The 12,060-nt window shown below is 47.3% G+C and overlaps 2 protein-coding genes across 2 annotated transcripts; one reads left to right on the forward strand and one right to left on the reverse strand.

Moving 5' to 3' along the window:
• Positions 1-268: 268 nt before the first annotated feature.
• cunh8orf74 (chromosome unknown C8orf74 homolog) lies at positions 269-2,258 on the forward strand. The gene is made up of 5 exons (XM_076152500.1): positions 269-551; positions 755-938; positions 1,018-1,241; positions 1,334-1,489; positions 1,578-2,258. Exons 1-5 carry the CDS (start codon positions 504-506, stop codon positions 1,719-1,721), a joined length of 756 nt encoding a protein of 251 aa, XP_076008615.1. The 5' UTR covers positions 269-503; the 3' UTR covers positions 1,722-2,258.
• Positions 2,259-2,436: 178 nt separating this feature from the next.
• Positions 2,437-4,944, reverse strand: LOC143002415 (L-threonine 3-dehydrogenase, mitochondrial-like). The gene is made up of 10 exons (XM_076152502.1): positions 4,874-4,944; positions 4,219-4,387; positions 4,086-4,128; positions 3,879-3,949; positions 3,636-3,785; positions 3,366-3,538; positions 3,192-3,282; positions 3,013-3,105; positions 2,728-2,904; positions 2,437-2,636 (listed from the first exon to the last, which is right to left on the reverse strand). Exons 2-10 carry the CDS (start codon positions 4,373-4,375, stop codon positions 2,497-2,499), a joined length of 1,095 nt encoding a protein of 364 aa, XP_076008617.1. The 5' UTR covers positions 4,376-4,387; positions 4,874-4,944; the 3' UTR covers positions 2,437-2,496.
• Between the last annotated feature and the right edge of the window lie 7,116 nt (positions 4,945-12,060).

Here is a 12,060-nt window from a genome sequence, read left to right on the forward strand (position 1 = left end):
TCTCTTTAACAGACTCTCTTACTTATTACACTATTACATCATCAAAAGCAACCACAACAGGTGCCCATCAACACATCACAATTACGTTATAAACATTAATCAGCTGATAAGTGACATTCTAAGTTTCATTCTTGAGATTTTGTTTTTATTTCTGATAGTAAATATATATATATATGATGATTTCCTAACTCGGAGTTGTATACAAACGTCATCGCGCAAATGAGGAGGAAGAGGTTGGTCCATTTGTTTGCGTCCGTATCCAAGGCAACCGAGTGCAACTACGGCGTCTGTTAGCGAGCTGGCGTCAGGTACAAACACGTATTAGCGTCAGATATCAAACTTTAATACGAGAACGCTACTAGCAGTTAAGCTGGGAGCTGTTTTACGCGCTTAAACACACTTTTGAGCTTTTACGCCCTCAATTATTGTTTTATTTCTGGCCCAGGGGCGCTCGCAGTATAGTAAACATCTGACGTCATCAACTTCCCTTCACTCCTGAATGAATGGATTCCCTCACGGAGGACGAAATAACACAGATAGCTAAACTCCAGGTAAGCAGACATGGAATAAACCTGGGATGTTGATGATTTCCCTTTCTTCTGTTTGATTGATAAGTTCTTAGCCTGACACAGGGACACGTGTGGGCTGGTGGCTGTAGTTCACTGGGCCTCAAATGCATCTTCAACCACAGAGTGAGATGACATTGAACGCCACATGAAGAACCCCAGTATGTGTTTGTGTGATTGTGTGGCAGACAGAGGAAGGGGTGCAAAGGCTCAGCAGTCACTTCCCATGGCTGGAATTCAGTGATGAACGCCAACGCCTCCATCAAGACTTTGTGTACAACGCCGCCATGTTTGCGGTGGAGCGAGGATTCTCTTGGCCCAACGTGATCCAGGTCGCTGGAGTCGCCAAAGGACTCTTCCCCCAACTGGACGGTGAGTGCAAAAACCAGCCCAGAGGTCATGACCTATTCAGCCGTAAGGTCTCTTTATCTTCTTGTCTTCCGTCTCCCAGGTCTGGATGTAACCAAGCTCATGTCTGTGCTGAGGGCTGCGCTGAGCGAGAGTTTGCCAAACCTCACGTCTGTCCAGCAGTACGAGTTTGTCCGGTACCTCACTGAAACCGTCGTCATCCGCCAGCGGCTCCTCCAGGCCGCCGTGAGGGGAGAGGCAGACATGTTAACGGAGCAGATTCATCTGGAGGTGGAGCTGCCACCCACCCCCTGTCCTCTATCAGAGGTGATGGAGCTGCACTTGTCTTTTCCAATGTTTGATTGCTATCTGTGTTCTCTGTGATGTTTCCTGATGCTCTTCATGCTCTCCTGCTGCAGGGCATGGAGCTGGAGGAATGGGAGGTTCACCACCAAACACACCAACTCACCTTGACCTTACAACAGAAGGAGCAGGAGCTGAAGAATCTCAGAGAAAGTTCAAGGGTCACGCTGGGAGACGTCGATGTCCCCGAGGACGCACGACTGGACAAAGAGGTTAACACACTCTCACACTCACACACACATCACAGGAAGCTTAGTGAAACATAACGATGACTGTGGTTGTGTGGGCCCGTCTCTGCAGGGGGTCCTGCAGCTGGTTAGAACAGCACTGTCGGCCGCCAGAGGCCAGATGGAGGCGAGTCTGGACCAGGAGGTCTCGCTGGTCGGTGAGATCATGCAGCTCAAACTGCAGCAGGCAACTTCAGCCACTAGGAGCGCCACTTGAGCCCCAGCACACAGGATACACACATGACTGACGTACCGGGCAGAGGGAGGCGATCTCCATGTATTATATGCAATGCTGACTGGGGTTAAGCAGCAGAAATGAGAGCAGAGGAATCCATTCTTCATTCTTCAAAGATTTATTGTTCAAGTAAGTTCAAGTTTTGGTTTTGACAACAAAAGAGGCAAACTATGACATCATAAAGAAAACGATACGATTAAAATAATTTAAAATCATAAAGCCCCACTGTTTATTTGATACATTCTGAACAGTGAAGAGCTCCGACACGTCACACACACTCATAAACACACACAGTATAGCACCAGACCTTCATCTGCCTCAAGGACAATCAAACAATCAAACAATCAAACAATCGAACAATTGAACCACACAAGTGCAAATGTAAAGTTACTCTTAGAATATTCTCTTAAATACTAAATTAAATACTTCAAACGTCTCCCACTGGCTTGACTTCACCAGTATCTATGGTAACAGTGGCCGGGTCCATCTGTGGTTACAGCAGCATACAGAGCAGACAGATACATGGTGTGACAGGGACAGGGACACACACACACATACACAGCTTCAAATGTCAACCCTTCATGCTGGACGGACGGACAGACACAGGCGGAGCAGATGAGGAGAGATGAGGAGAGGAGAGGTCGGAGGTAGGAGACAGGAGTGTGACACGGACGTGAACGAGGATGCCGGAGTGGTCGGGAATGTTTCACCTCTCCCCATTGTCATCTCTCACACACACACACACACTTCAGGACGCTCAGCAGGCCTGTGCCCGCTGGTTGCCTACCGTGATGTGAGTCAGCATAGCCTGCACCAACCCGGGGAGGTCGTACTCGTGCTTCCAACCCCAGTCCCGCCTGGCCGCGCTGTCCTCAAACGCCATTGGCCAGCCGTCCGCTAAAAACAAGGGAGCAGAGCGGACAAAGTCACATATGGAGGACACAGACACCTCCCTCCCCCCGAGCGTATCAGCAGGCTCAGCTCTCACCTATAGCCTGCCGGACGGGGTCGATGTCGTAGGTGACCTTGAGCTCGGGCAGCATTTTGTGGATCTCTACGATGAGGTCGTGCGGCGTGAAGCTCAGAGCGTTTATGTTGTAAGTGCGGCTTTTTAAAACGTCAGCCGGAGCCTCCATGAAATCCAGCGTCGCCCTCAGACAGTCATCTGAAGAAGAGGGGGGAGGAGAGAGCAGCTTGAGTGACAATGACGGACAACCAAACATCACAATCTCCACCAAACGTTTGGAACATTGGAAAACCAAACGTGCCGTACCGATGTACATCATAGGAAGCCGCGTGTCGCTCCGCAGGTTGCACTCGAAGTGGCCGCTGGTCACGGCCGCATGGAAGATCTGGACGGCGTAGTCTGAGGAGAAGCAGAGACGGGCGGTCAGCGGCGAGGTTCTCATCTTTCCTGCGTCTTCTCAGGCTCCGTGCGGCCGTTCAGCTCACCTGTGGTTCCTCCGCCGGGCTGAGAGTCGGCGGAGATGATACCTGGATACCTGAGGCAGCGGAAGTCCAGCTGGTACCTGTGGTGGTAGTACTGAGGAGGAGAGAAGGAGCAGACGTTGGAGTCGACACACACACAGAGTCTTTCACGCGGCAAGACCGAGCCAGACGTCTCACCTCGCCCAGCAGCTCGGCGTGGACTTTGGCGACGCCGTAGATGGTGCGCGGTCTCTGCACGCACAGCTCGGGGGTGGGATCCCTGGGCGAAGACGGACCGAAGGCACCGATAGTGCTGGGGACAAACAGACGCAGACCGTGTTCGGTTGCTATGTCAACTATGTTATGGAGACCTACAAAGAGAAACAGGCTCCGCATAAGTGACTCTGCAGATTCTGGATCCTAGTCTGGAACATCTGACATGATTGAGGACTTGATTGAGGACTGCACCTGTGATGTTGACCTCTTTGGCCAGCGCCACATTGTTCTCTCCCACTGCAGACAACACGGCCGAGTAGTGGATCAACCAGCTGATGTTGTTGTTGACCACGATCTCCCGGAGGTTCTTGTAATCCAGGACGTCGGAGAAGATGAACGGACCTGCAACACACACCTGGATGAGTGAGATGAACCACACACACACACACACACACACACACACACACACACACACACACACACACACACACACACCGTTATGGAAGACGTGGTCGGGGGGTTTCCGGATGTCCGACAGAATCACGTTGTTTTTACCAAACCGTCTCCTGTGGATGAAATGAGGACAGATTGAGTTCTGGGGGGATTGAACTAACACTTTCTGATTTCTGTGGTTTCCATGGGAACGAAGCTTGTGCCTAAAACATGTAATGTTTGAGAAAGAAAGTTGGGCAAACTCCAAACCTCAGCAACTTGGCGAGCCCGACCCCCAGCTGTCCCAGTCCTCCTAAAACGGGAAAAAGGAAATTGGTTGCTATGGAGACCAGGCCATGATACCTTCTCTTTCATCTGGACGTTGATGCAGAAAGAGTGTAACCTGTGATGAGGATCTTGGGGTGCTCCGTCTCGGCGCAGGGTCGTCGTGGGGACGAGCTGATCGCCCGCCGCACCGCCAGGAAGGACGGCTGCACTCTGTACAGGGGCCTGTACCCAGCATGCATCACTGCGCCGCTCAGCAACCTCAGCACTAGCATGGCAAAAGCCTCCTGGGAGCACAAATCAAGCCACTCTTAGTCATTACTGTCACAGCCAGCAGCCATGTTAGCTTCTTTACACGCTGCTGCTGCAGCTGCATCTCATTGTACAAGAGCTTCACTCATATTACAGACTCGCTTTACGTTCAGACAAGCTTATATAACAAATTAGAAACATAAGAAAATATAATAAAGGATAATATTGGCATTTAGGAGGGAAAGGACCCAGTGAAGACATTTCTCCTGCAATATCAGGTCATTGTTATTGTCACGTAATACAAATAAACGATCAATTTGATCTTATGAATCACCGAGAAATCTAATATTTAGCTTTTGATCTACTTTGATGTCCACTAATGTTACGTCCACTTTGGCTAGCTGCCTCTTCTATGTTTTAACAACTAAAACGTAAACACACCGGCTTTAAATTGAATGGAAAACTGTTGAACTAACAAACGCATGAAGTAAACGTAATATTTTAGTAAATCTGTAACTTACTTAAACGTGAAACGGAGAACAAACGTTGCTACAATGAATTACCGGCGTCATCCCTCCTTCACCTGCCAATGTGTGTGTGTGTGAGAGAGCGCGAGAGAGCAGAGCTGCGCCCTGATTGGCTCACAGCAAAGAGGCTCAGAGACATGACTTCCTGTTAACACCTCCAAAATAAAACTCACGAAGGCAACGTCAACGTTACAATAGATTAAAAGCTCTTATTCTGAAAGATAACATGATCACGCTTACTTCCTGTATTGATGTAATATTATACTATTGAGCAAAACTAACGAAAAAGTAATAAATAGGAATGATTTGTGTTTGTTTACATACGCAAAAAAATGTAACAAGGTAGTAAATGTACCTCCTCTTGCTTCCTCTTCAGTGTAGATGTGTCACTTATTAGGTAAAAAGGCAAAAAAGAGAACTTTTGTTGCGTGCTCAACAACGGTAACTTTACTTAAAATGTCTAATTCAAGAAAACACAATCAAAAACGTGTGTTGGTTACTGCGTCTTCTTCTCAGACTGTAAAGCGACTTAAATAAACAATGGCGATGTCATCCAAACATACCATAATGACGTAATCTTTACGCGTTACTAAAATCGAGTTCTTTAGCTCAGCTGTCACTTATTTACGGATTAAAAACGATATTTACCTGCATGTTTACTTTGATTAACCATTCATAAGTTCCCGAAAGAAAAATCATACGCAAAATGAATCAAAGGAAAAAAAAAAAAAATCCAAGACGAATAGTTCACTTAATAATGAATAAAGTGGACAATTTCCTCTCATACTTAGTCATAATAATAATAATAATAATTGAACATTCAGCAAGAACTGTGACAGGTTTTTGGATTCATTCATCTGGGCGTCAGCGCTGTAAGAAAATTAAATTAATGGACGAAATCTCCTTCCTGTAATTAAGATAAAATCACGTCAGTCCATCCCGCTAATTACGCACTGATGATTTATGTTGTGTCGCATCAAGGGAGATTAATCATTGTCTTTCTTCGCTAATTGAACCCATGCACCGTTATGTTCCCATGGAGACACGCTATCAAACAAGTGCGGGACGGAAACACGCTCTTTATTCGTAATTTAGCAGCCGGAAATACGTGAAGTTTCATCTAAGCGTCACATCCCGGTGTTTTTCCTCTAGCAGCCAGTAGGGGGCATTGTTTCACAAACGTCGAGCTGGAAAATGGCGTGTTAAAATAAAACATAGCCTGTGAAATCAAACAAACAAACCAACTGACGCGTTTACTTGAATAATAACAGAAAAACAGCAATGTACGACGAAGGACAACAAAGGGGAAGTTATTCATGACTGCAAAGTGATTTTAGTATAAGTTTGATAAACTCTAAATGGACCACAAAACGAGTCTGAGCAGATTTGGACACTTATTCCACCGAGGAAAAGACGTAGAATAACATCAGATTTACGGTAAGACAACTTTTCATTAGTATGTGAAAAAAGTTTGGTGTTGTTTCTGATATTTGCGCGTTAAAACATGGCGCTTTCGATAAAACTAGCGTAAAGTTAAGACTACACTTAGTTAGCACAGGTGCTTTAACTGCTGTAATGAGCTCGGTGTCAGTTTAATTTTGTTCATAAAATTATTGTTTGACCCTGCATAAATATCGTATATTACAACATACAACTACATACAACGTATAACAAATTACAACGTAACTAGACACTACATTGAGAAGATCCACTTGAAAACATTGTAATTCGTCTTTAAAAACAGCGACGATTGGGCTATTAAACAGAAAACACTCACATAAGCTAAACAATGTGCTTATGCAAAACTCACAGACTTGTAGAAGTTTATTTTATTCTATTTTTGATGCATTTTGTAGTTTTGTAGTATGCCTTACAGCCACAAGGGGGCACCACAGTCACACGAATCGACAGCCTGCTTCTCTGCTCATGGCAGTTTGAAATAAACAAAACCCACCATTTTCTATTATTGTTGTCATTATTATTGTAATTATAATTATAATATAAAACCTTATGGTGTAGCAAGTCTGATTTCAGCTCCTGATATAGTTTTCCTCCATTTCTGACAGTTGTGATTCAATGTTCAGTTAGATCACTTTACTTAAAATAACTATGATGAAAAGTAAGACAAAATAAAAAATATTATGTTATCTTTTATACATTGTAAAAAAAGAAAGAATATATTATAATGCTGAAATTTCATGGTTTTTGCCAGCGTAGGATTAATATAAGGGAGTGTAACTAATGCTCTGTCTTCTCACACACACGTCCACTTATGACCCAGTTATTGTTCTGGATCCACTTATATCCATGCAGAATGGGCCACAATAGATGATGCATGTCTTATTGTCCGTCCTCTACATTTGCTTAAATAGCCTCTGTTGTTTGTGCCACCTGGAGCTCAGCCAGATATCTGTATACACCTACTCCAGCCGTGTTTGCTTCGTGTTTGCCTGGAAATAATAAGTGCTCCTGCTGCCAAAAAACCGGGCCCGCTGTTTATTTATTGTGGACAGGCTTTGCTCTCCCGGTGAAAAGGAAGATATTCCTTTTGATTGTGTTCTTTTGTTCCGTATGGAAATGTGGAGCAGGAGCGGCTTTAAGCAGAACAACAGCAGGATGAAGCACGAGGCCCCCCGGCTGATGTATACCCGCTGTCAAAATGTCACCCACTTCTTCTCCTATAATGTTGTAGCCTCTTCAAGCTCTAGTTTTCCACCGCTGCCTTTGCTTTAGGGGCGAATCATCCGTGGTTGTTCGAGGTGAGGAAATCGTATCGATAACACACTTTGGGCTAAGCAGGTTATCTCAGCTCGCACGGGGCCTTGAACGCATCACCGTCTGCTGCCTCGCTCGAGTTAAGAGTTCAAACAACCCGTCTAAGAAACCATTCGGTCTCAAAATGGAATAAAATAAAAGGGAAATTCTTGTAAGTAAGAGAGTGAATCATGACATAAACATAATCTTCATCCTCGTGGTTCCTCAATCTGAGCTCCGTCCCAGTTTTGTCAAACGTCTCTTTTTAATTCGCCATCACGACTCCGGCCGCTAATGGGATTGTAGTCGAGGCTATTTATTGCCATTAGGGAATTGAGGCTACATACAGTGGGTGAAGGGTTAATTAGAAACAACTGAAGAGGTCAGAGGTGTGTGTGTGTGTGAGTGTGTGAGTGATCATGAGGGGGCTGGGACCTGTGGTAATAGGGGGTGGATTTAGAACCAGGGGAAGATTTATCTGCGGGCAGTGACACGGGGACAAATAGCTCTGATAGGTGAAGGCCTCTCGCTGTACAATCCACCACCAGATGAGAAATGTGTGTGTGTGTGTGTGTGTGTGTGGATGAAGGGGGGGTAGGGGGGACTGTAAATGGGAGGCCAGACCATATTCACTTATCACTGAGTCAGGTCCTTCCACGTTTCTGCTCTTGACATCCAGCGTTGGAGCCTCTCCCTCGCCTCTCTTGTTTCATCCCCACCGCCTCTCTCTCTCTCGCTCTCTCTCTCGCTCTCTCTCTCCCCCCCTCACCCCCTCCCCATCTCCTCCACCTCCACTCCTCTCTCCTGTATCTCCCCCCGGCCTCTCATCCTCCCCCGAATTACGCCGCCAGATAAGAGAGAGAGAGCGAGAGCGGGCGGGCGAGCGAAGGCCCCGGCTGACAGGAACCCCAAATTAATTTACAAGCAATGATGCCACTTCCAGGCTGATAGACCAGTCTGGGTACAATATGAAGGGACGGGGGAGCGACGCCTCTGAGGCTCCGCGGGGACGCCGGCGTGACCCAGCTATCTTTGCAATTACGGGGCCGAGACCTTGATCCTCCTCTTCCTCTCCCCTTCTCTCCTCCTCTGTAAGTAGCGCGGAAACGACCCGGGAGAACTAAAACGGCGAGCTCACAGCGATGGAGAAATCAGCACTTGTACCTTTTAGTATCGGGGTGTAAAGTGAGCTCGTGTCTCTCAGGGTCCTTATGTTAAGTTAAGTTATTTACTGTATTAAGATGAAGAGGAGCGACGCCTGTGATCGCCTCCAAATCCTCCAGTTTGACACCCGAATGACTTTTTAATGACTAAATCTGTGACTTGATGAACTGGATTGTGTAACGTCCTTCGGCCTCTCAGTCATCCTGAGTGAAAACGAGCAACGGATGGCAGCAAAATATACTACAATCAAAACAAAAGTATAAATGATAAAAAAATAGAAATACCAATCAGTATAAAGTGCAACTCTGCTGTACTCGACTATAAATCTGATAGATTTGTATTGTGCAAGTATTTAATTCAAATAACCGACAAACCAAACGACTTAAAGGAAAGAGTCCTACAAAATAAAATATGAAGTCAAGTGCTTCCAAATTGTAAACAGCTCTTTTAATTTGTAGCTTTAAACCGTTACTAGAGGTCAGTAACGGTGGTCTCCTCCTCACTCTTCTTCCTCCTCCTCCTCCTGACTCTCCCTCCTGACTCTTCCTCTTCCTCCTCCTCCTCCTCCTCCTCCTCCCTCCTTTGTTTCCTCTCCGTGGCCTAATAGGCTTATGCTGCACCCGGCCCATCTAAAGACGTGTAAGTGGATTAAGGACATTTTCAGTTTTTCCACTTCATACCTTCATAGCGTTTATTTGCCGCTGCCGTCTCCAGGAGCGATTACACTCTGCGTTCACTCTGCGTTCACTCTGCGTCGCTGGCGTCCGCGCTTCACGCTCCCCCGACAATCCTCAAGAAGCCAGCCGGTTAATAAAGGAGGTCCGGATCCAAAGCTGGCAGTCACGGTTCGGCCCGCGGGTCTGCCTCACCTCGCCACACACACACACACACACACACACACACACACACACACACACACACACACACACACACACACACACACACACACACACACACACACACGCACACACACACACTAATTTGCCTATGCAGAGACGTCTTTGCAGCGGAGGCGCTTACACAAAACCGTCGGCTAAATCTGTGCTGCTTCTTCTTCTTCTTCTAAAATAGAGAACCAAAGTGATCAGATATTGATTTCTAAGGCCTTTACTGCACTGAGGTTGGGGACAGTGAGTGTGTGTGTGTGTGTGTGTGTGTGTGTGTGTGTGTGTGTGTGTGTGTTCTTTGTTGGCGTAGTTTAGAGGCGAGTGGCTTTGTGGGCTGTGAAATGGGTGATTTGTTGAGGGCAGTTTGTGGGGCAGCTGCACACGGTTACACAGTCCTGCCCTGAGAGCGGGCCAGCCATCCGACACACACACACACACACACACACACACACACACACACACACACACACACACACACACACACACACACACACACACACACACACACACACACACACACAGGCCCACTTAGCATGTACAGGCAGGATCGTGTGTGTTATCATCTCTGCTCCTCCGGCTCGCGGCGTAATGAAGATTTATATAAGAGGGAGAAGTTTGCCAAACGTTCTTCACGTCTGCCTGAGCGGTGACGTCCATCGTAGATCTGTTGGATCCTCACAGCTCGTCTGCCCGGGGAGAGATTTACTCAAGTGGATTTAAATGGATCGGCAATAACGGCGGCATAACAGCTGGAGCGCTGTAGTTTAGGAATAACAACGGTGAGGGAAGATCGGGTCAAAGGTCACTTAAGTTTAAATGCTTGTCCACATTCTGCTGCCGAAAACCTGCAGCAGGCACACGGCTCCTCTCCTCCTCTTCCTCTCTCCTCTTCTCTCTTTTCCCCTCTATCCTCTCCCTCTCTCCTCTCTTCCCTCTCTTCTCTTCTTCTTCTTCTCTCCTCTCCAGCTGCGGCGCTCGTACAGAAGGAGAAGTGTAAATCCAAAAGCTGAAAACTCCATTAGGCTGAGTCAGCCGTGCATCCATGTGCTGCAGCGCCAGACAGCTCAGTAAATCAGCCTCCCTTTCTCTAGCCTCACTGAAGAAAACAATATGGGCAGTGTTTGGGTACCGAGCGCTGGGCCTTTGGGTTACACACACACACACACACACACACGCGCACACACACACACACACACACACACACACACACACACACACACACACACACACACACACACACACACACACACACACACACACACACACACACACACACACACACACACACACACACACACACACACACAGACACGGGGGCCTGGCAGCTACAGAGCGAAGCCAAATGCTCTGATCCAGGTTGAACTAACCACTGACATGTGCACCTGTCAGACACTGGCTGTTGAAGGCGTGTGTGTATGTGTGTGTACAGTATGTGTGTGTGTGTGTGTGCGTGCATTTGTATGTGCATATATACCGGGGGTGTGTATTGTGTCTGCTCACGCTGGTGTTTGACTGTGAACGCCTCACAGATTTCATGATTTCCTCATCGACATGGATTTGAAACCCTGTCTGTCACACACACACACACACACACACACACACACACACACACACACACACACACACACACACACACAGACACAGACACAGGCTGTAGAGTAAATGGATTTGGAGTGTGTCCGTCCATCCTAATCTGTGGCCCAGTTAAAGCTGACTGAGGCCAAGCAGGTGTGAGACACTTGTCTGTGGAATGTGCAGGGCCAGACCTCAGACCTCCCACCAGGACTCCACTTCCTCTACGCTCTCTCTCTCTCTCTGTGTGTGTGTGTGTGTTGGGGTGGAGGGTTTGTGGGTGGCGGTCACCACCTGCTCTCCACTAATTCCAGTTTTCTCAGCGAAGAAGACTGAAGTCTGAGAACACACCGATAGAAACAGAGCGAATTATTTAGTGTACATGATTTGCTTTGAACGGTGTGTGTGTGGGTGTGTGTGTGTGAGTGTTTGATGGACTCCCTCCCTCCCGTTCCGCCTCCACGTCTCCTCCAGCGAGCTCAAGTGTTTGGGCACATTGGGCCAGTAGGAGGCGCTACAGAGACGCCAGCCCAGGACAGAGGTCCAGCAGTAAATCATATTTTTGTGTTTTGGCCTCATCCACTGAAATGTGAGGGGAAGGAGAAACGGCCGACGCTGAATGACGACTCTGCGTTGTTGTGAGACGCTCTTCATCGCCCCGGACGGTTCCTCTCTGCGTGTGTTACTCTGCTCACGTGTGTGTAGAAAATGAATAGGACAGGGAATTTTACCATTTTGCCTTTCCTCCCCTCCTCCTCTTCCTCTTCCTCTTCCTCGCCCGCTCTTCCTCCAGGCTTATCAGCG

This window comes from Genypterus blacodes, unplaced genomic scaffold, assembly GCF_046128005.1.
Source record: "Genypterus blacodes isolate CSIRO-AG114 ecotype Tasmania unplaced genomic scaffold, CSIRO-AGI_Gbla_v1 ptg000056l_1, whole genome shotgun sequence".
Taxonomy (NCBI): domain Eukaryota; kingdom Metazoa; phylum Chordata; class Actinopteri; order Ophidiiformes; family Ophidiidae; genus Genypterus; species Genypterus blacodes.